Source organism: Tachypleus tridentatus, chromosome 10, assembly GCF_004210375.1.
Source record: "Tachypleus tridentatus isolate NWPU-2018 chromosome 10, ASM421037v1, whole genome shotgun sequence".
Classification (NCBI taxonomy): domain Eukaryota; kingdom Metazoa; phylum Arthropoda; class Merostomata; order Xiphosura; family Limulidae; genus Tachypleus; species Tachypleus tridentatus.
Window position 1 is genome coordinate 143,613,486 of NC_134834.1, and position 25,564 is coordinate 143,639,049.

The following is a 25,564-nucleotide window of genomic DNA, read 5'->3' on the forward strand; positions in this document are numbered from 1 at the left end:
AGTTTATCTTACCAGTAGTTTTACGGAAAAACTCTTGAGCAGGACGACTAATAGCACCACCTTTTACCCTAAAATTTTTTAACTATGTGAAAATAAACAATTTTACTTAAGCTAAAAATTAAAATTACCCACTCTTCTAATCATGTTTTGTCTGTTTCATTGGTGGGCTTATATAAAGATTAACAGATATAAAAATCCACGATATGTTAAATATGGAGTTGTATGTAATGGTAATTAATTATTCCAGAGATTACATTATCTAATGAAGGAAATGATGGCCTAATTTAGTAGTAGATGTACTTTAAAAACATTCTATGTTAAACATACATACAAAACACAAGGAAACAGACACATCTTTGGCATAAAGTTTAATGGTTACTACCTTTCCTCCCCCACGGAAAATTGCACACATTCTTATAGTCAAAACAGTAAATAGAAAATGACTTTTCTAAAAAAAGAAAGTGTTTTCAATTGGATTTCAAAATTATACACTTAACAGTTTGAATAAAATGACATGTTAAAATTTCAATTAAAACTAAGCTGTTCTACCTTTTTTTGTCAAAACCTATATTTACAAAATATAAGCTTTTAAAAATCTTTCAGTCCCAGAAACTCGTTGCAGTGTTGTAAGAATTACTGAAAAACTGGTATATTCTTTTTTTTAAAAGTTCTACTATCTAACCAAAAAACCCTCTTTTGTTTTTTTTTTTGCAAGCCAAGTTTATTATTTGTCAGGTTTTGATTGTCTGTGATTTGTTGGTGATAAATGTCAACAATAAGTGGAGAGCACACAATCCACTTGTCTTAAAAAAGTTAAATATATGTACAAAACTTTCAATAATTATTTCCTTATCAAATGTCCATACAATCTGGTTCAGTTACTTCACAACCAAACTGACAAATTATTTTTCTTTATTCTGTTTCGTACCTATGATAAATTCACTTACGTTACTCCATGCATTACAACAATAACATTCAGAGATTAAGATAATTGTTTCCCTTTTCTTAAAGTCCACACAGGCACGTTCAGTTACTTTAGAAATGACAAAACAAATTATTCTCTATTATTATTATTATAACTATACTCGTGTAAAACTCACTTTAAATATTGCCCGTTATGCCTAAACTAACAATCATGCAGTGTAACTTTCATTAACTTATCATGTTCCAACTTCTTCATAATATCTGTAGAAATTAAATGTCTTATTACATAGGATCTGTTTAATCTCTCACTTAACTTGCTTTCTTGACTTCCTTTCTGTATCTGCACATATAACACACAACACAAAAAACCTAACAATATCTAGCAGACTAGTGAAGACAATATTGCACATAAGAAGAATTTGGAAGGTTATAGTGAGACAATTTTAACAGTATTACAAAAACCTAGTACAGCATATGACTCATGTTACACAATGAAATTGTCATAATCACTTCTAAGATGACTTTTAACATTCTTGTTTTGAAAACAAAATAATAACTTTTAAAATAAACAATCTTGCATATTGTTACTCACTCACTACCAACTTATCCACACTTAGTCTTAGCAACATCTATATTCAAATGTGTATTTTTTTATTGCAAAAATAACTTTATGTTATGAAAAGTGTGGTATGTTTACTAATTAAAGCTTATTAGCACATTCAAAACTTATTAGCTGTTATCACAAAGTCTATACTAATATGTTGTAGTTGTTTCATATTATATTTTGACAACCATTCCCAAAGAAATCATCACACTTTGGAATATTTACTTTTAAAAGGTTTCTAATAATTATGGTCAAGTTTTGCATACAATTTATGGAAGGCATTCAAAATATGCTGTTGTACATTTTTTGTTATTCAGACTAAACAATCAATATTAATATTTAAGAATAAATTTGAAATATTAAATTGCAGTATTTTGATTTCAAACAGTAATAGTTCAGCAAATCAGAGGAAAACCTTCCTTGTGTTTTGTGGCTGCCAATCATATATAGGAGGTTTATTTCAACAGGATGGGTAGAGCTCCCCTAAATTCAAATCCATTCCACCTAGCTTGTTTTTGTGTTGAAAAGACAGATGCTCTTAAAAAAAATGATCTATTTTATACATACATGTAAGAACTTCTGGGGAATACAACCCTATCAGTCCCCATATTTTAAAAAATTATGAACCAAAATCCCTGCATACTTCTATCCAAACACTAACATTAGATGTTTCTCTTTGAATCTGTCCCAGTCTGATCAGAAAAACTGAAAATGTCAAGTACAGCAAGAAAAGCTTCCTTAAGAAACACACACTTCAAATATTTTCCTGTGAGTAATGAAAAACATTTATTTTGTGTATATATATAAAAAACTGCTTCCAAATAACTAGAATATTTAATGTTACAATCACCTTCACTTCCCTAATTTGAGACATCAATTATTTACATGGATTGGTGTAACAAACCAAGGCAAAAATGTGACTCAAGTCATTAAAACCAAAGGTGCAGCCAGTTGTCGTAATAAAACAGCAAAGTGAAATGTGATTGTCTTGGTGGAGGGTTAGTAAATTTGCTAGTCAGGTTCACATGTAAAGAAGACATGGATGTGCTGTTTAAACAGTAAATTCCTAATAAACTGATAAGTTAACATGTTTGATCTATGCTTTTGACTTGTGGGAATTAATGTGCTCTTGCCAGAACATACCTTGAATTCCCACAAACCAAATATATACCTCAAACATGTTAATGTGTCCCTTGTTGAAAGGTAAATTGCAGCATGTTTTGTGTGAATATTGTATTCTGTTTAAAAAAATGTACTCATTCTCTGGAGTACTTTTTTTTTTAACACAAGGTAGATTTTAAACTTTTACAGAATTGTGTTTTTCAGAACAATGTAAGTTTGACACTAGTCACATTGTTTACTAGAATTTACATAAATCCCAATCTAATAAAAATTACAATCATTAACTTGTCACATAGTTTTTCTTTATGTCACATTGTGTGGTCTGGAATGTTGGAATGTTTTTCAGATGATATTTTGATACTACTTATTTAGATGTAACTATTTCTTAGCCTTAAATCATGTGGTAGAAATAGGATCAACTTATTTGAAATGATTATTCAAAAAACAGATGATTTATTGCTTACTTTTTAAAGTCAAAGCTTGCACTCACTTTGTTTTGTTTTTTATGTAAGTGTGATGAAATTTTCTTTTTTACTATTTATTGGATTACTGTTCTTCTATGCTGTCCTCAACTCTACCCATAAGAAAATCTATTTCTGTCACATGAAAAAATATTTTGTTATAAAAATCTAGTAATCTGTGACACAATGTCATAAACTTAAGTGAGTGACTAACTCTTATGTGTTGATGATGGGAGGGAAAAGACAGAAGAAGTTTGAATTAGAATATTTTAATATTATTCTCTTAGTTTCACAAATGATTGACAAAAACAGCAGTAATTTGTGTATATATTCATTCGTATTTGTAACAAACTGTACAGTTTGTGTTTGAAGGTTTGGTTTTAAATTTGTAAAACTGTTAGGCCCCTTATTAACAATGATATGAAATTAAATTAGTATGACATGTCTAGCTATCAGTTTTAAACTGATAATAGAAGGGGTTAAGATTTTAGACTAGTTCAATATGAGATCCTTTGAAAGTATTAAAAACATTTACAGTAAATTATCAAGTCACGTGTTATTTATTACTTTTTATTTGGTTTGTGTAAAAAAAATATTTTACAAAAATACTCTCAGAAAATTATTCTAATTTTGTTTGCTTATTTAAATTTTATGCAAGAAAAAAGTGTTTACAAATGGTCTTTTTATATGTAATTAACCCATTAGATTAATGGTTCAGAGTAAAATTAGGTTTAAGCCCCAGTATATTTAGTGAGGTTAATAACCAAAGTAGTTTAAACAGCAGCTGAATGTGTATATTATAGCAGTATAAGTGGTGCTGTAACTTTTGTTGTGGTGATTAACCTAAAGCTTCAAAGTACAACTGTTGTTGAGTCACTAAAGTAATGTCTATTTGTAGGGTTTACTGAAAATGTTGATAGTATGGTAAGAATCCATTCCAGATTTATATTAAATATATACATATATTTATGTGAGCATTGTATGTAAGCTAGAGTCACTTCACAATCTGTAAGGAATAAAGATACATAATTTAGTAGAAACTACTCCAGGGTGGTGGTTATTGTGTGTTGAAAGTACTCAGTTGTGGCATGACAAGTCTAGTACAAATTATTTTGATATGACATATAGAATGTTAATGTTGCTACATTTACATTTAACACTGTACGTTAAATTAATATTTATTTATATTAGGAAAACATGAAAGTACTTCTTCATATAAATGAAGATTTAATATACAGAATATATTCACATGACATAACTTTGTAATGTCTTCATTTACTCGCATTGATTACCCATCAGGATTGAGGGCTTTCTCCAGAGTGATTTTCTTGCTTTAGTTGGAATTCTGCAAGTCTCTCCAATATCAACATGAGCTAAAACAGAAAACAATGCAGTTGTTGTGGTTTTAGCTGCAATTAAAACCTTTTAACCTACTTCTAGTGCTTTACTAACAGTAGAGAAATTACAGAAATAATACTTTTTCTCTGTGTTATTCACAAAAAAGGTGTAATAATTGATTGAAATTTGACAACTCAACTGAATTGTTTTTCCTTCTGAATGGTAAGTATACAACAGTACTAGCTATAATTTGATCTATACATTGCAAGAGGAAAAATTAATCACATTTACTCTTTGGCCCCTGGAAGTGCATGTTTAGAATGTTATTTTCAAACTTTTTTTCTACTTATGTCAATGAGATTGGCATCAAACCATAGTATATAATTTAAATTTAAAATTATACAAGTTTTAATTTAAAAGGGAATGTAAAGAACAAAATGTTAAGTATTAGTTTTTTTGTGTTACATAGCACGTCTAGTTGTCTTATTGCTCAGTTTCAATTATGCCCACCACGGAAGATGTAAAAGTATCTAACGAATTTGATATTTTATATTTAGCTTTACTATGAGAACCTCACAGCTCTACGATATGCTGAGATATCAATGTAGTTAGCAAATCTACTAGTGGCTCCACCCTTCAAATCAATCAATTGAAAGTTCTTTGCTAGTACTACAAATTAATATAACCAATAGAAACAGAACTTTTCCCTCTACATAATTATGACAGTTTATAAATTGCTTGAAGGCAAAAGAAATAGTTTTGCCAAAACTGTAGATGTGTGATCAGTAATTTGTTTCTCTAAGTAGGAATGGGATTTTTTTTTCAACCCACATCTACTTAGAGACCCTAATAATATTTGATGTTTTTTTATTTCTCAAAAGTTAATGTTTGTATCCTACAAACAGTTTCTACACACCCCACCTGCAGAATTTCATAAGGGTATGTACTCAAAACCCATGTTTTAAGAAACATAACTTAAAAGTTAAACATTTATGAGTAAATAGTAATATATTTATAAACATGTAACATACAGTAGCCAAAATAGCATATTTTTTTAGGCCTAGCATTATTCTAATTGTTGAAACTGAAGAAATTTAAAACCACAATCAAAACCTGACAACTTTAAAACAAGAAGCTAGTAACAACATATGCTGCAAAATTCCACAGCCATCAAACAGATGAGCAGTAGTAGTGAAATACCTGTGAAGTGAATGGAGTGGTGAGGCTCAGAACAAACAATATTTATTAACCCAGCGCAATTTTGAAAATAAGCTGCTTAGTCCAGTATTGTGTTCTTGGAGCAAGAGTATGTATGAATGACACTTTTGCATGTGCCTTCTCGCTCTCTAGAGTGTTGTATTATGGCATTCTGTACTATGACAGTGATTTTCAACTTCAAATGTTGAAAATAAAATAAACACAGAAACTTTATGAGATACAGTTGAAACTCTGAGGGTAACTACTTTGAAACCTCATGATTAATAATGAAGAAAGGATGCAGCTGCTCATTTTATAATTTTCTTTTCTTTATATTTGACAAGTTGTCTACAGACTGAAGAAATGAATGTAGTAACAGAAAAAATATGAAGTTTCACATTAATTTAAGAGATTCTAGAAAATTATACAAGTGAAATGAGACCTTTAATCTCAAAATAAAAATCACCTTGCTCTTGTACTAGTTTAAAAAGAATAAATTTCATAAACAAATATTAATAAAAAATACTTAATTAGAAATCTGATTTTTGTTGTGCAAAAGCCTTGTAATATTTACTAAAAATTGTCTACCAAATTTTATGAAAATACACTTGATATATTAGAAGTTACTAGTATGTAAGCTGTAATGAATACAAATGGTTATGAGTTAGGTCTCATGACAGTGTCCAGATATTTAATTATGACTTCAGTGATTTGGTATATAGGGTACAAGTCTCTCAGGTTTGAATTCCCATAAGCAATCATACTGTCCCTTTTAGCCATAGGGGTGTCATAATGTGAAGGTCAATTACACTATTCATCAGTAAAAAAACAACCCAAAACTTGGCAATGCCTGGTGCTTCCCAACTGTCTTCCCTATACTTTGTCACTGCTAGTACGGATAAATTTCATGTAGCTTTGTACAAAATTAAAAACAAACATACCTATAGAAAGCTGTGTAAGGATTTCCCCTAACAAAAGAAAAAATGTTTTCATTGTGCCTTTACTTTCAGTTTTCACTAGACAACTTAAACACAGAATACCTTGTTCATACTTACTTTCCCAGCAACCAATTAGCAACCCTCATAGAATTCAACATGATGAAGACAAACTTTATGTTCAACAACTACAACTATATATAAACAAATGGCCTAAGCATGGGTAGCCCAGTATCACCAGTTCTAGCCAATATTTTTATGACATAAGTAATTGACACAGTATTACATCCACCACTATATTGGTACAGATATGTAGACGACATGGTTGCGGGATTCACATCTACAGAGCACACACTTAATTTTTTCAATCACGTTAACTCTATACATCCTAACATTAATTTCACATTTGAACAGGAAGAAAGCAATCAAATATCATTTCTTAACGTCAAAATTACAAGAATCGATACACAATTTAAAACGGAAATCCACCGAAAAATCACCCATACTGGACTATACATTCCTTGGGACTCTGCACATGAAACAAAACAAAAACTCAACATACTAAGAAACCAAATAAATACAGCCATAAAATTAATGATGAATTAGACAAAATAAAACAATACTTCATCAACATCAATAAGTTTCATCCACAAACTGTAGAAAACATTATACGCACACACCTGGACAAAAAGCAAAATCAAGTAACAAAAGTAAAAACCATATACAGCTGCATACCATATATTCCCGACATCAGCAGAAAAATAACCAACATTTGGCAAAAACTAGTAACAAAATATGACATTCCAGTTAATACCCAATTTATTCAAAAACCAGGCACAAAACTGAGGTCTATACTATGTAAAAACTACACTGACAAACATCACACCAACATTATTTATAAAATACAATGTGATAACTGCCACTACTTCTATATTGGAGAAACAAGTAGAAAAATGAAAACCAGATTCAAAGAACACAAAAAGTCACATTCACACGTTTTCGAACACTGCAAATCAAATAAACACAACATAACTATAGAAAACACCCAACTACTAAATAAAGAAACAAATGCAAAATTAAAGAAGCCTTACTTATACAACAACTCAAGCCCAAAATAAACCAATACAAAGGAACACCTTTATACCTATATTAATAAATATATCCAACATCTAAGCATGCCCTCTACACTCTTACACTCAATTACACAACCACCTTCAAACATGTGGTCAGCTACCGATCATTAACTCTTTCTTTCTTGGTGAACCTGACAATGACCAAAGAAAGCCAAAACATTGTTCACTCCTCTACATAATTTTCTCAACCCAAACCAGCTGTTTTTAAATATATAATTTTCAGTACAATCACAGTATCCTAGTATCTACAAGTGGGTTTTCACATCATCACTGATTCATACTTACTTTCTTGGCTTTTACCTGCACTGGACCTTGTATGCTTTCTGCCTGCAAATCCTGAATAGTAGGAAGGGTTCTTTTATTGAAAGTATTCAATAGAACCAGGTCTCTGTGAAGTATTGCCTCAAGGAGAACAAGCACCCTCTGTAAATATATTTTCCTAAGTCCTAATGAGTTTTAATAACACTTATGTTAAAATGTAATCAAATTTATTAAAGTATCAGTTTGAAAAAACTTTAAAAGTACACAATAATTAAAAGCTGTTGAAGACCTAGATCTTACTAAAAACACCTACATTGGGTCACGGATCCACCACCATCATAAAAACACTGGTATTTATATCTTATACATTAACCAATGGTTAAACAATACCCTCAGTGACTGCAGACTTACAATGCTAGAAAGTGGGTTTTGATACCCATGATGGGCAGAGCAAAGATAGCCCACTGTGTATTTATGTTTAACTTGAACATTAACCACATTGTGCTGTTGCTTACTAAAGTGAAGTTCAAATTCTTAAATATATCTACTGATTATAATCTGTCCATACTTATTAATATATTTAATCAGTTTGAAATAAATTCCTATTAACAATACAAAAACATGGGCTGTTAGCTATATATTCTGCTTATGCTCATTCATTTATGTTAAGTCTAAATTTTGAATTTCTTCATTTGGCCAATATAAATTACACAACAGTTACAAAGATTTTTTTAATTTAATATTTAAGACCAATGATAAATTAAATTTACCACAGGTGAAAAAGTTATCCCACAGTAATATATTTGACCTGTTCCAAATACCATTCTATTACTTGAATGCTGCTTCAGAAAGTTTTCACGACCCTGTTACAGCTAATAAAGTTCTCATGTTATTGCTAGATGAGCCATCAGATTCTTGCAGAAAACAACTGAGCAACACTGAAATGGAATGTGTTGTGCCAGTCGCACTGATTCTTTTGAAACATTAAATTCAACATTAGCTATGTTGTCTGATAGTAATTTTCAGAATGGATCACCTTTAAATTATGTTTATAATGAATGAAGTATCATCAAGATATCTGCTGTTCACAGCATCATTGAGGTCTGATATGTATGTGAATCAAAGACAGATTTGGCAAATCCTGTAAGGAATAATGAGTCTGAAAAAATGGAGCTTGTCAGATCCTTGCTCTCAAGAAAACACTGGCCCAATAAAAGGTTTGATGATGGTAGTAGATGAGAGTCTTATTTTCAATCATCAAATGGAATATGTCAGAAACTGTTGCTTTGATTTAATTAACTGAGTTAAAACTGATGTTGAGCTAAAACCAAATGCATAAAATCTGAATGTTTTCAACTAAAGCTCCTCATAAGCTAATTCTCAGAAATGTGCTCAACATCTTCACTGCAAACCTAAAAACCTGGATATTTTCTCCATAGCATGGATATAAAGTTTTTAAAAGCAAATTCTGAGTGTTTTCAAGAATATATTAACTAGGGAAGCTTTACTAAAAGATTCATCCACTACTACCCTGAACACTACTACTACATCTTCATGGTGTCTCTGAAGTACAAATACTACCTGCTGTACTTGACAGTTCCTGTTACAATCTGTTCTACAAAAAGGAGTTTCTCTTGTTTAAGGAGTGCAGAAAAAGGCTTAGAAGGTGCATTGACCAGATATGATTACACAGTTTCAACATTTATGGTCATGGAATGGGAAGAAATACTGAGTCTGAAGGAGGATCAGAACAAGAAAACTTGGTTAAGAGTTTCTCTTTTTTCTTGTGTATGTGTGTTTGTTGCTTGCCTTTGAAATGAGAAAATTAAGTGTTGCTTTGTATAGTACTGAATTGTTAATGGCAGGTAGGTAGGTAGGTATTTCATGTATATTGGCACAAAGCTACTAGGCTATCTGTGCCAAACAAGATGTAGTACACTATAATGGTATATGGAAATGAAGGTAAAAGTAAGTAAACTATGTAAAATTAAGACCTGCCAGGAAGGCTGAAGTATTAGGTTTAAACTTGCTGTCAGTCACCTGTCAGTCCTGGGTTCAGGTCAAAAGAAAATTAAAATGTGTAAAAGAAATCATGCTAAAACAGTGTATAGTCCAATAAAAACCTTAAATTAAGACCAGTGGCTCTTAAAAATGTAAAAACATGAGTAAGGTGGCCAGTAAACTGTTTGTTTAAAATAGCGTCATTGTTCTTGGTTGTAACCATGGCATGATAATAAAATATGTATGATTGTGACCTGAGTACCACACACTGGTGCATCAGTACCAGATAAAAGGAAGTGGTGAGTTAAAAAACTGTGACCAATGCATAGCCTAACCAAAACAACTTCCTCCCTTCAATCTTTACAGAAACAAGACAGCCAATGAGATAAAGAATGCTTGATTTGAAAAAGCTTATTATTTTGTTGCTCACTCCAGGTCAACTGCCAACTGGTGTATAGTTGGGTTTTGATAACTGGACCATAGTCCATGTATGGAACAGGGGCAGTGGTGATAGAGCCAGAGCAGATAGACTTTGCTGCTCTGTCAGCTAGCTCATTCCCATGAATACCAACATGACGTGGTATCCAAAACAACTGGACAGAGATAGATGATAGAGAGAGATAGGCCAGTTTGTTTCGGATATGGATAAGAATAGGATGGTAACTAACATGGAATAATGTCAGGACCTATAAACAGCTGAGTGAATTGGTACAGATCATACAATTCGTATATTGCATAGTTTCAATATGATTCAGGGCAAGAGAAATGGCATACAATTCAGCAGTGAACACAGAAACTGTAGAGGGGATTCTGTGAGTTACAACCAAACTGTAACAAACCATGGCAGAACCTACAGAGTCACCTGATTTTGAACCATCTGTACATATGGGAATGGATGGATTGTTTGAAAGATGTTCAGCAAATAAAGAGTGATATTTCCAATTGGGAGTGTCAGCTTTCCTCAGATGACTCAAAGATAGGGAGAGTAATTAGTCATGGTGGAAGAGACCAAACTGTTGATATTGCTATGTTTTCAAAGATATATCCAATATTTCTGATTGTGCCCAAATATGAAGGCGAAAAGGAACAATGGCAGATTTTCTATTATAGAAAACTGTGGCCCACTGAGGATGGAAAACACAACCACAAGTAGAATACCATGGTAAAGAGCAAAGTTTGGAAGCATACATAAGAGACAGTTGCAAACGGAGAATATACAAAAGGGGTTCATGGGACTTCACATACAAACTTTGGACTGGAGAAGTACGAAAGGCCCCAGTGCAAAGCCAAAGCCCCTGATGGTGGATAGGATCCAGCATTTTCAGTGCTGAAGTTCTGGCAGAATCACAAACCATAGACCCATAGTCAAGTTTGGAAGGATAAGGGCACGGTAAATTTTCAGCATGGAGTATCGATCCGCTCCTCAAAAGGTGGAAGAGAGGGAAGAGAGGATGTTCAGTGCTCTTGTACGTTTGACATGAAGTTGCTTGATATGGGAAATAAAGTTTAGTTTACAGTCAAACATAAGACCTAAGAACTTTGCCTCAGGGATGACAGGAAGTACAGCATCATCAATACAAAGTTCTGGATCTATATGAATGCCCTGTTGCTGGCAGAAATGTATACAACCAGTTTTAGAGAGAGATAGTTGAAAACCATTTGCTGTGGTCCACTTAGGTATATGATTGATTGCAGTTTGTATCTGCTGCTCAATAAACCTCATGTTTGATGACTGACATGAAATGTGAAAGTCATCAACATAAAGACCATTTGCAACTGTAGGGGGTACCTGTTCATTGATGGCATTAATCTTTATAATGAAAAGTGTGACACTCAGAACACAGCCCTGAGGGACTCCAAGTTCCTGTGGGAAAAAACGGGAAAATGCTGAGCCCACACATTCCTGGAATCAGCAGTTCATTAATAAATGCTTAATAAAAATTGGCAAATTGCCATGCAATCCGTATGAGTGAAAGTCTTGCAAGGTGCCACATCTCCACATTGTATCACAAGCTTTCTCTAAATAAAAAAAAATAGTAACAAGATATTGTCGCCTCAAAAAAGCTTCTCTAACTGATGTTTCAAGACGAATTAAGTGGTCTATTGTGGAGTGTTGTCTTCAGAACCCACACTGAGTGGGTGAGAGAAGGTTCTTTGATTCAAGGATCCAAACAAGATGAGCATCAATTATCTTCTCTATGGTCTTACTGAGACAACTCATCAAAGCAATGGGATGGAAATTCAAAGGAATCTTTGAATCCTTCCCAGGTTTAAAAATATGGAGTACAATAGCTTGGTGCCAAGCATCAGGAAAGACTTTCTCCTGCCATATCTGGTGAAAGACAGCCAGGAGAATAGTAATAGAGGCAGGAGAAAGGTGACATAGCATCTTGTAATGTATATCATTAGGTCCAACTGATGTTTTGCCAGACTGATGAAGCACAAGTTTGAGTTCCACCAGTGTAAGAAGGTGATTGTAGTCATAGGGATGATCAGCTGAAAAGGAAAGAGGCCGATGTTCAACTTGTGTTTTAATAGCTAAGAAGGAAGGGTATGAGTTTGAAGAGCTAGATACATGAGAAACTTTCACCAAAAGTATTGGCAATGCTCTGAGCATCAGCAACTTCATGGCCATTGAGTATTAAGATAAAGAGGGGGACAGAAGTATACCAACCACTTACCTTCCCATATGACTTTTGAACTGGTGGTTGAAGAAATGCTGGAGGTGTATTTATTCCAAGATTTTTTCTGGCTTTGACATTAACTTTTCAAGCCTGTGCATGGGCTTGCTGAAATGCAATGCACTTTGTAAGCATGGGATGTCTACAAAATTTATCCCAAGCATGTTTCTGAGCTCTTTGTATTATAGAACAAGCAGAATTCCACGAGGGCAGGGATGCCGTAGAAAAGATGTCGAGGTTTTGGGGATGCACTGAGCAGCTGCTTGGACAACACAGTTAGTTACTGCAGCTACACAATCATCTATCGATGATTTACATAGATGGCAGGATCACATTCTGAGAGAGCAGTGAAAGAGGGCCAGTTGGCCTGGTCCAACTTCCACTGAGGCACATGGGCCAATCTCTCTCAATATGATAGTAAAATGATCACTACCCCATGGATTGATGTCAACATTGAAAGAGATGTGTTTTCTTATAGCAAGGCCACATCGAGCTATCTGCTGAGCCCAGCGAGGGGAATCGAAGCCCTGATTTTAGTGTTGTAAATCTGGAGACATACTGTTGTACTAGCAGGGGGCCTCCTAAGAAAAGCAAGTGAAAAGTGAAGGGGAGTAGATAGAAAGATCTATAGCAGTAAATGACTGGCTGAGTGCATGAAAATAAGTGTAAAAGCCAGTATTGAAGAGAGAGAGGTTGTGATTCAAGAGCATATGCTCTATAGCACAACCCTTCACATCAATACTAGAACCACCCCATAGGGAATTATGCCCATTAAGATTCCCCAAAATTAAAAAGGGGGTTGTGGCAGTTGCTCAATGAGGGCATCAAGGTCTGAAGGGATGATAATTTTTTCCAGGGGTAAGATACAGAGAGCAAACAGTGATGGTACGACCCATGGAGATATGGATGGCTACAGCCTCCAAGGGCATATTCAATGACAAGGACCAGGTGGGCACATGTTGATCAACCATCAGTGCTACTCCCCCATGTCCTTGTCCTACACATGACCTGTCATTTTGGTACAATTTTGATTGTATTAGTAGGTTTTAAAAATGTTTCCTTTAAAGAAAGACATTTGGGATGATAAAAGTCAATCAAATCTTTGATTTCATTCACATTTGATTGAAAACCTCAATAGTTCCATTGGATTAGCTTGGCCATTTTTCTTTATTTTGGAGGAGAATTTGGCATGCAGACCTTCTGCTTGCAACTGTCATTGTTACTTTACTGGATGTGGGTCAGTCACTCTAGTGACTCAATAGTCACTCTAGTGGTTCAATACTAGAACCACCCCATAGGGGATTATGCCCATTAAGATTCCCCAAAATTAAAAAGGGGGTTGTGGCAGTTGCTCAATGAGGGCATCAAGGTCTGAAGGGATGATAATTTTTCCAGGGTAAGATACAGAGAGCAAACAGTGATGGTGCGACCCATGGAGATATGGATGGCTACAGCCTCCAAGGGCATATTCAATGACAAGGACCAGGTGGGCACATGTTGATCAACCATCAGTGCTACTCCCCCATGTCCTTGTCCTACACATGACCTGTCATTTTGGTATAATTTTGATTGTATTAGTAGGTTTTAAAAATGTTTCCTTTAAAGAAAGACATTTGGGATGATAAAAGTCAATCAAATCTTTGATTTCATTCACATTTGATTGAAAACCTCAATAGTTCCATTGGATTAGCTTGGCCATTTTTCTTTATTTTGGAGGAGAATTTGGCATGCAGACCTTCTGCTTGCAACTGTCATTGTTACTTTACTGGATGTGGGTCAGTCACTCTAGTGACTCAATAGTCACTCTAGTGGTTCAATACTAGAACCACCCCATAGGGGATTATGCCCATTAAGATTCCCCAAAATTAAAAAGGGGGTTGTGGCAGTTGCTCAATGAGGGCATCAAGGTCTGAAGGGATGATAATTTTTTCCAGGGGTAAGATACAGAGAGCAAACAGTGATGGTACGACCCATGGAGATATGGATGGCTACAGCCTCCAAGGGCATATTCAATGACAAGGACCAGGTGGGCACATGTTGATCAACCATCAGTGCTACTCCCCCATGTCCTTGTCCTACACATGACCTGTCATTTTGGTATAATTTTGATTGTATTAGTAGGTTTTAAAAATGTTTCCTTTAAAGAAAGACATTTGGGATGATAAAAGTCAATCAAATCTTTGATTTCATTCACATTTGATTGAAAACCTCAATAGTTCCATTGGATTAGCTTGGCCATTTTTCTTTATTTTGGAGGAGAATTTGGCATGCAGACCTTCTGCTTGCAACTGTCATTGTTACTTTACTGGATGTGGGTCAGTCACTCTAGTGATCCTCCTCTGGATCAAGTAGGCAGGTCGGAGTTTGTAGACATATGTTCCAGTGATTAAAAACGTGAACGAATGGGTTGTTTAATTTTTGGGGTGTTAAGAAAGAAAGATCCCATGAAAACACCTGGACTTGAACAAGGTGAAGTTGAGCAATGACTAGAAGTTGTGGTAGGGACAGAGACAGAAGTAAATACTGATTCGTTAACTTTGTTGATTTTGGAGGATACTAGATTAAGATGCACTGTTTACGATTCTGTAGAAGGCACGGAAAGGTCTGTCTGGACTCCTACTGTAGTAGTGGAATGGATTACAGCAGCATAAGTCTGATATGGAATATCAAATAGTAATTTTCTAGCCTCTGGATAAGAAATATTATGAACTGTCTTGAGACGTTGTACTTCTTTCTCTTCCACCCACTTAGAGCAAGAAGTAAAATAGGAAGTATGTGAACCATTACAGTTAACACAACTCAGTTCTAGTTGGCATTCAAAAGCATCATGGTCTTTACCAGCACAACAGGCACATGTTAAGGAATCATGGCAAGATGTTTGAGTGACCAAATCATTGACAATGAAAACATCTAACAGGGTTAGGAATATAAAGCCGTACCTTACAATTCAGATATCCTGCCTTGACTGTGTTAGGAGAATGCAATATTGCAAATGTTAATATCAGAACATTTGACAGCTCCATAATCCCATCTCTACAAGTAAAAATTCAGCACACAGCTGTAACACCTTGGCTGGTGAAACCTGCAAGGATCTTTGACTCTGGAATGGTCTTTAAATCCCTCTCAACTATATCTCCTCTGGAAGAATTTAAAGTAGAATGAGAAGTAACCTCAATGGGTACATCCCCAATGGCCTTCAACTTCAAGAGGAGTTTGGAATGTCGTGATGAAGATGTTTCCACTAAAATGTCCCCAGATTGTAATTATTTTACCGAATTAGGTGAGCCAGCAAGCCCTTATAAACAAAAAATGGAGACATCTGCCCTAAGGGTTTTTCAGTTAAAGAAAGTGTAATTAAAAATTGCAGGACAGATTTAAGTTGTGAGTTTGACAGCACAGAGTCATCAATGTGTGGTTGTTTGCCAGTAGTCGGATTTTTCTTTATACCGTTATCTTGTTTATTTTTTTTATTTGAAAGGTATCTATAATAAAAAAAAAATATTTCAGTGCTCACTGACCTCATCCACCATGGAGCCCTACAACGGGACTCACTACAGTGCCATATAAGGTCACTGCAGCAACACCAGGGTTTTGTGAGCACTATACATGAAACCCAGTATCAGACATAATGTGCACTACACCTCTTGGGGACTTCTTACACTGGCACTCAGTTGACCCTGGCCCAAATGGACTAACCAATTGGTCTTGGGGGGCCACCCCAAAACCGCCCATCTACAGGAATTTAAGGCCAAAGTGGTGTGTTGGAGTTAGACCCCTCAACCACCAGGATCCTCTCCTCCCCTTCACAGGTCACCATGCACAGCAAACACATAGATGGATGTTTAGATCCCAGAGGAGGTAAACTGAAAGTACAAAACCTTCTCTGGGTGGTCCCCTTCACCACGTACAGGAATCCACATCAAGGAGGTAAATGGCAGACAAATTAAGGAATGTATATATTTACTAAATAATAGGAAGTTAGTTCTTTTACCTAAAAGTTTTTTCTATCTCATTTTGGCCTTTAATAATTTAGAATCACAGTGAAGTACTTAATAGTTTCATTTTATACATTTGTACAAGGATCATTTAAGAGCATCTTTTGACCTTAGCAGTCCCTGCACCCCTGTTGATTTATGAACTCACCCTCCACCTATAATGATGGATAAGTGAGATAAACTTTGAGTTAATGCCTCAATTGAAATATAGAGCTCAAAAAAATATGAATTTCAACTATACAACTTTCAATGTAAAGTAGATATATATATATATATATATATATACACACACACACACATATATTCTGTAATTTGAGGCATCATTGTACTTGCCCTCAGATTTTAAGCAACATTTATATTCATTACTAAATTTCCTATATAGAAGATAAATACACAATAAAACTATTAAAAGTTACAAGATTCTAATTTCAAGTCTATTCACATTTGTGAAATGTTTCATCCTTGTGAACATAATGAATTACTTTTTCAAAATTCTAATTGGCCTACCATTTGTATATTTTCTTCTTTCATAGACAACTTCTGTACTAAAAACTCAATCACTCTTTCACAGTTTAGTGTCGAACACCTGTGGAAGAAGCAACTAACATTTCAGAAAAATATGATGAATAAACAAATGATCTAAATATGGTTAACTCTTGCAAATGTAACATTTATTACTAGGAAACACAAGGTTTCAAGTAGTTGCAATGTATGTATATTAAGATAACTGCTAGAAATTTTGAAGATTTCTTGCAAATATTGTGACTAACTGGAATTTCTTGGTGATAACTGCAACAACATTTGATAAATTTAACACGATGTTAAATATACAGTATAGATTATGATATTCTAAAAGAAATGAAACTCTTTCCAAAATTTCTTAAATAACAGACAAATGTAGCAAACCCGTTACAGTATAGGTAAAGATTATTAGGTCATTATGCATTACAAAGAATTATAAAAAAAAGGTTTTTTTAATGTGAACAGTTTTCCCTTCCTTTTCTGACTTTACTAATATCAAAACTAAATCAATGGTTTTTTTGTTTGTTTGTTTTTTCCCTTTAAGAACAGTTAAGACTAAAAAAATAAATGCCAAACTATATGGGTCACTGAAATAAAATGGACAATAGAAAATACAGAAAATTAAACCTAAACTGCTGGCCAAAATTTTAAGGCCAATGAACATAAAGAAAAAAATATGCATTTTGCATTGTTAGGCTCAAACACTTATTTGAGTAGAGTTTCGAAAGATGAAAATAAGAATAGGGAAAATAAAATATAAAACTTTTTTAGGATTTAATAGGGAAAATGTGAACACTATGCAATTAGCCTAAATACTAGCTGGCAAAAGCTTAAGACCATACTGAAATGAAGCGTTAATCAGAAAACACGTAATGAAATTTAGTCATTTGTGTTCAAAACCATACCAAAAAGAAGTCCTAAACAGGGTAGGAAATGCCCAACAAAAGATCTCAGTAGTGAGTTGCACAGCCATCATCCTGAATAACTTTGGCATGATCAATATAAGCATTTGCAGAAGGCTGGCTGGAATGTTATTCCAAGTGGTGAAGATGACTTCACGAAGATCATACACTCTTTGGAACTGACATCCATTTCTATAAACTTCCCTTGCCATCCACATCCAAACATTTTCAATGGGGTTCAGTTCGGGCGAAAATGCTGGATGGTCCAAAAGAATCACGTTATTCGCCATGAAAAAGTCCTTTGTCCTGCAGGCATTGTGGATTGCAGCATTGTCCTGCTTAAAGATCCAGTCATTTCCACACAAGCGATGGCCTTCAATCAATAAGGATGCTCGCTCCAACATGCCAATGTAGCCAGCTGCTGTTTGATGTCCCTGTATAACCTGAAGCTCCATTGTTCCATGGAAGGAGAAAGCACCCCAGATCATGATGGAACCTCCTCCACTGTGTCGTGTAGAAAATGTCTCCAATGGGATATACTTATCTTGCCAGTAATGTTGGAAGTCATCTGGACCATCCAGGTTAAATTTTCTCTCATCAGAGAACAAAACCTTCTTCCACTTTTCTACGTCCCATGTTTGGTGCTTCTCAGCAAAGTTTAACCGAGCTGTTTTGTGGTGTGGAAGGAGGCGTAGCCTTGGAAGACGTTTATGGTTTTCAAAGCCTTTCTCTCATAGATGCCGTCTTATTGTTCTTGAGCTGCATTCTGCATCTGTAAGGGCCTTAGTCTGGTTCGACAATTGGCTGGTGTCTTGCCAGACAATCCATTGAATCCTCCTGCTCAATGCTGACAACATTTTCTTGGGCCATCTGCTTGAAATTCTTGTTCTGTATCTCTCAGGGTCTTTTAAGAAATTTGAAACAGCAGTTTTACTATGCCAAATCTCACCAGCAATGGCACATTGAGAGAGACCTTGGTTTTGCAGCTCAACAATTCTGCCACGTTCAAACTCTGTCACCTGTTTAGCCTTTGCCATGTTTTTACCCAAGGAGATGTCAGTGGGAGATGTTGCCAACACTAATGCTTGAACACAAATGACTAAACTTCGTTAGGTTATTTCCGATTAACGCTTCATTTCAGTATGGTCATAAACTTTTGACCAGCTAGTATTTACGCTAATTTCATAGTGTTCACATTTTCCCTATTAAATGCTAAAAAACTTTTTTATTTTTATTTTCCCTTTTCTTATTTTCATCTTTGAAAGCTCAATTCAAATAATTGGTTGAGTCTAACAACATAAAATGCATAGTTTTTCTTTATATTTATTGGCCTTAAGATTTTGCCCAGCAGTGTATGTAAAGATATTTTTAGCTAAAGATCTGCCTGCAGTTTGGGCTCAGTTATATTTAACAAAGTTACTTAAGCCTAAATTAATAAATACCTGCATTCAATGATCAACTGAAACTTAACTCGTTACACACTCTTAGAGATCAGATAAAACACTAAAGATCAGTGAAAAAACAAGGAAAACAAAAAGACAGAAAACAAATGCATAATGTTAGAAGTATCAGTCAAATTTTGCATCATTCCTTGACTCAAGTTGGAGCACACTTCTTCATATTCTTGTAATATTAATGACATCCAGTTTAATTATTGTGACAAAAGAAAACAAAAATCAGAGTAAGGGAAGGGTATCATGTTGGTGTGCAACTTTTGCATTACCAGTACTTATTATCCTTTCCAAATCCTTCCACAATGATGATGATGTACTATGTCATGTTAGCTTTTGAGTTACATGATAAATGAGGTCTGTAAATTATTAGTAGGGAATACTTAGTGTTCTCTTGCCACATTTTTTCACAAGATGACATTTCATGTAAACTCTAAGATTAAAACTAATATTTTGTGCATTGTTTTTACTTTTTTAAAACCACTGTATTTTAAGAAATAATTATATGTAAACGAAAACTAATTGTATTAGAATTTTTAAAAGCCTATATTCCAGGTCCTGTGTAAAAAGATGCAAAGACAAAAAAAATGACATTTAACATGAGGTAACACATAAATTTAATAAATCTCACATTCTCTTCAACTTTGGCTATAAATTTCTTTCATGTACATGCATTAAAAGTTAAGACTTTCTGAACGTACACTCAACAGTGTATGCTGGTGAAGCACAAATCTCTTTTCTTACACAGTCACCACATCCCAATTCGTTTTCTTGGATTTTCTATATTATACATATGTGCATGACACATTGCAATTTCATTCTGCCTAATCAATACCACCTTAGTTATAAGATAGTTATAAAAACTTCATTTCTTTCTACAATACTGCATGAAAAAATACCCCAACAAGGATACTACAACTTAAAGGCACATAAAAAGTATACATATTTGTACTTAACCTATCCTAGATTATGTCAAACTCTTCCAGTAGCTGTAGAGATGAGCAGCATGATTTATATACACACGAAGGTACAAAGATAAATGAGAGGGAATCGTCAACAGCTGCAGCAGTTAAAATTCTTTTAGGCAGGATGAGCATAAATTAATCTATGGGGCGTTTTTTACCGTTTAATTAATTAGCTTCGTTTTTTTGCTCCATCAATACCAAGAGTGAGGTGTGCAGGTACTAAAAGAATTTCTTTTAGGCACAATTAGAGTAAATTAACCTATGAGACCTTAGGTGTGACCTCACGAGTCTATAGCTGTAACTGGACCTCAGAAGTTGATACTTGGGAAAGAAAATCTTGAGGCCCTTCTATAAGCTGTTATACTGCAGCTAAGATGAACATGGAGGGAGATGTTTTCCACTGATTTTTATCATGTTAAGAGTTCATCCTACACTGTCTTAGCTGTTAAAAAGGTTTTTAATTTTGGTGATTATGAGTTAGGCTGGTAAGAGTATTAACGGTTTTACTAATAAAACAGAGAACAACGTTTCGGCATTCTTAAGTCATCTTCAGGTTAATAAAGAAAGAGCTTGCACAAAGTAAGTATTCAACTTTGATACATTGGTTTAGTCTTACACATCATGGGATATTCTAATTTAAGGTATTATAATAACTCAAGTATGTTAAAACCAAACTTCAATAATTCATAATCTGTTAATTCAATATATGTGTATGAATTCATAAAATAAACAGAAGAAAATTTTACTGTCAATAACATATATTTTAAACACTGATCAATCCAAAATATATTACATGGATTTTGCAAAACAGAAGTCATTTTTCCATAAAAGTTTAGGCCTAGTAGATAATACTAAATGTACTATTAAAAAATGTAAAAGTGGTACAGTGAGATTGGTAACACAAGCAAACCCATAATAAATATTTAAATTACCTACCTTTTACAAACCTCCAAAATTTCTAACCATTTTGGTGGGAAAGCAGATGAGGGACTCGTGAAATTTTCAACAAGACTTCTTTCCTCAAACCATTCTTCTCCTGATGTAATTTCTGTCCTGGTAATTCAAATGTATCAGAATAATTTTATTAATCTCTGTTTGACTTTTGATAAAAATGGTTGCATGTAAAGTATGATGTATGATTAATAATTTAAATATTTATTTCATCAACCTGAGATTTTCTTCACGACCTTTTTAATTTGGAAAAAGTATAAGAATAACATTCTTAAGTGAACATAGTCTATTAATCTAATGTTAAGTTGTTTTATGCTGAAAGAAGTAAAATTTATAGAATGAAATTTTATAGTTAAAACAGTGGATTTTATATCGAGATTAACTTCTTCCCGATCAAACTATACATCAAATGATAAATAACATTTCATCACAATAAAGAAGTTCTTCTGTAGTTTAGCTTTACATTTTATGTGATTTCCTTAGTTATTGCTTGTAAAATGTTAATTGCTAAGCTCAGTTTATGAAAAATGCCCTTTAACCACCAACAAAAATAAAATTAATATTCACCCATTCTGAATGCAACAATCAAAACTTATTAAACCTCAGCCATGTTACACAGTTTACTTCAGCTTTTCTAGGTCTTGCTGTGGCCTCAAATTTTAGAAAACTAAATCATATTTTAGCCAAAAACTAGAAATGGGGTAAACCAGTTGTTCCTAAGTGTTAGTCCATGGATGGTTAATAAAACACATTTGTGTTAACTGCTAGTTCATGGACATGTTTCTGAAGGTTAACAGAAATGCTTAGTGTTAATTACTAGTCCACGGACGTTTTTTTTTTATTAGTAACAGAATAATTTAGTATTAAATGCTAGTCCATGGACACGTTTTTGATAGTTAACAGAAACATTCAGTACTAATTGATAATCTGTAGACACATCAGACAGTTAACAGAAACATTCAGTACTAACTGCTAATCCGTAGACACATTGGACAGTGAACAAAAACATTCAGTACTAATTCCTAATCTGTAGACACATCGGACAGTTAACAGAAACATTCAATACTAATTCCTAATCTATAGACACATCAGACAGTTAACAGAAACATTTAGTACTAATTCCTAATCTGTAGACCCATCAGACAACAGAAACATTCAGTACTAACTGCTAATCTGTAGACACATCAGACAGTTAACAGAAACATTCAGTACTAATTGCTAATCTATAGACATGTCTGACAGTTCACAGAAACATTCAGTTCTAATTGCTAATCTGTAGACACATCGGACAGTTAACAGAAACATTCAGTACTAATTGCTAATCTGTAGACATGTCTGACAGTTCACAGAAACATTCAGTACTAACTGCTAATCTGTAGACATGTCTGACAGTTTACAGAAACATTCAGTACTAACTGCTAATCTGCAAACATGTCTGACAGTTCACAGAAACATTTAATGCTAACTGCTAGTCCACAGAAATGTACGATGGTTAACATAAATCTTTAGTACTAACTGCTAGTCCACAGACGTGTTTTGATGTTTAACATTTAGTAAAAAATAACAAGTTGAATATTTTTTGGGGTAAAGTATGATTTCATATCTCAGGACTGCTCGTATGGGTATTAACACTTTTACAAATAAAACAGAACAACTTTAATACCCATACCAGCCATCCTGAGATATGTTTTTACTTCAAGTGAGTTTCTCGTCATCACAAAAGTATGATTTTAATGAAATTTATAATTTATACATGATATATTACCAGGTGAAAAGTGTTATTTATTTCCATCTTACTTTATTGTAAAATAAGCAAACTACCACCTAATTTTCACTTCATAGCTTCTTGAAGAAGCTAAAAACGAAAGAGCAGATCTGAAAGTTTTGCCAACTACAAAATGGAAAAAAGTTGGGAACTACTGCTAGAAATTACATCTTTAGAATCATAGGCTACACCAAGACCACAGAGAGTTGAATTGGAGCACTTGGTTTTACTGAAGGTTAATCAGTTCTTACCCTTATGTGTCGAAGACAGTAAAGGTACTGTAATTTTGCTCAGTGGTTGAAGGATATTTGCACATTACTTTATTGCTTAGAGGTCTTTACAGAAGTATCTTTTAAGAAGTACCTTAAAAAGAATTTTAAAAATTTAAAAAAAATGATATGTTAATACACTATCACATAATGTGCATTTTTATCAACAAGAAACTTGAAGTTTAACCTCTCTAATGAATCTGCCGAAATACTGCTTTGGTTACTAGATGGACCTTGTTCTGCAGGCTCTTTATTTTCAACATCTTCATCAGAGTTTTCATCATCGTCCCATCCTCCACCTGCTCTGCCAGGCTTGTGACCTTTACAACATTCTTTTCATTTATAATAACTCCAAGAAGTTTAATGGTATAACAAGCTAAATAATTTTACCAACTTCAAATACATTTAAATATTTATCAGACCCATAAAATGAAGGCCAATATCCCAAATGAGTTAAAATGCATCAATAATCCAGAAAAAAAAATCAACATTAACATTTTAAAATCTAACAATAACAATACTACTGTAATCACTAACAACACAGAATACATCAACAAAATGAACAACATCCTTTCAGAGAGTAAGAAATTTAAACCCGTCCCAAATACCCCAACAAACACACATGATAAACAAAGAAAACCCTGCTACAAAGGAAGAAAGACAACTTAATTACTAAAGGTTTACTTTTATCTAAAGAAAAGTGACTCATGCACACCACAACTCTGCAGCATTCCAAAACTACACAGACTGCTTACATCTGACCTATACTATCCACTTATGATGTATTTAACTACAATCTTGATAAATACACAGCCTGGGCCATCGCACCTCATACAACTTCTTCAGGTTCCTTTTTCAAAAATGACTTTAACTACAGAAACACATTAAACTAAAGCCTTAATGGCCAGCCTTGATGCTGTATCACTTTTCACCAAAGTTCCCATCAAAGAAACCTGTAATGTAACACTTAATCTCTAATCATGACTCCAGTCACTTAAATTCACATCCCCAACACTTTTTTACTTCCCTCTTAGAATTCATAACAACAAAATCCAACTTCATTTTCAACAATAAAAATTGTCTTCAAAGAGATGGTTTAAGCATGGGCAACCCTGTTTCTCTTGTTCTCGGCAACATATTTTGATCCAGACTGAAATACAAGCTGCATTCACAATAACATTAAATTCATCATTGACCATAAAAGTAAAAGACAGTTGTCTTTTTTTAACCTTGACATTATCAGACCTAATTCATTTCAAAACCAAACTTCCCTTAAAAATCACTCACACAGGCCTCTACATCTCCTAGAATTCTGCCCATGAACAAAAAGAATTAATATAAATTTTATACACACATTCTCAAAACATTGTACAAGCAATTATGCAGATGAGGAAATCAACTCTATAAAGCATTTCTTTATTCACACCAACAAATTTCTGCCAACTACTGTCAAAACATTTCCACACAACCACCAGAATGAACACTGCAAAACTCAACTCAAAAATAAAAATTATATTAATACACTAAACGACAATACAACATTACACTGCAGTTCATTATTTTTCCCTGATAATCAGTTCAAGAATAATCAACACTTGGGGAAAATTTGCCATCAAACATAAAATTTCTGTTGATGCTAAATTTGCCCAAAAACCCAGCACTAAACTAAATTTTATTAAATAAAAATCACATAGAATCACACAGTTCTGACATCATTTACAAAATGACATGAAATAATTATCCAGAATTTTACATCCGAGGAACAGGTAGAAAACTGAAAACCAGATTCACTGAACATAATAAACAAATCTATGTTTACCAATATTGCAACTCAAAAAACAATCACAATATATCTATAAAAAATACTTAATTTTAAAAAAGAACAAACCAGTCCTACCCTAAATCAACACCCCAGGGTACCAAGATACTTATATTAGAATGTATAGCCATCTCAAACCTTTTATTAACCATCTAATCGCCCCCAATAATTTAAGCCTGGCATTATAATACCCTGAAGATGTAAAAATGAAACAACTCAATCACAACAATCTTTAATTTATTAAGAACATACAAATATATCATAGTTA

General features: G+C 33.8%; 2 protein-coding genes across 12 annotated transcripts in view; one reads left to right on the plus strand and one right to left on the minus strand.

Moving 5' to 3' along the window:
- Positions 1-25,564, plus strand: part of LOC143230509 (rap1 GTPase-activating protein 1-like) — a 148,921-nt gene that overhangs the window by 122,305 nt on the left and 1,052 nt on the right. For 3 of the 5 annotated variants that reach the window (XR_013016470.1, XR_013016473.1, XR_013016472.1), the window contains exon 19: positions 2,220-4,154. The exons of the other annotated variants lie outside the window; for them this stretch is intronic. The gene's annotated coding sequence lies outside the window, so the exon portion shown is untranslated. Of the gene's footprint in view, positions 1-2,219; positions 4,155-25,564 lie in introns of those variants that run through there. 5 annotated transcript variants of the gene reach the window in all.
- LOC143230510 (AP-4 complex accessory subunit tepsin-like) overlaps positions 1-25,564 on the minus strand; it is a 58,829-nt gene that overhangs the window by 1,989 nt on the left and 31,276 nt on the right. For 4 of the 7 annotated variants that reach the window (XM_076464197.1, XM_076464198.1, XM_076464199.1 and 1 more), the window contains exons 10-14: positions 23,665-23,797; positions 21,429-21,545; positions 17,160-17,238; positions 8,000-8,137; positions 899-4,484 (exon numbers count right to left, since the gene is read on the minus strand). In XM_076464197.1, coding sequence (XP_076320312.1) covers positions 4,407-4,484; positions 8,000-8,137; positions 17,160-17,238; positions 21,429-21,545; positions 23,665-23,797 — 545 coding nt within the window. In that variant the 3' untranslated portion in view covers positions 899-4,406. Of the gene's footprint in view, positions 1-898; positions 4,485-7,999; positions 8,138-17,159; positions 17,239-21,428; positions 21,546-23,664; positions 23,798-25,564 lie in introns of those variants that run through there. The other 3 variants (XM_076464200.1, XM_076464202.1, XM_076464203.1) reach the window with 2 other exon arrangements.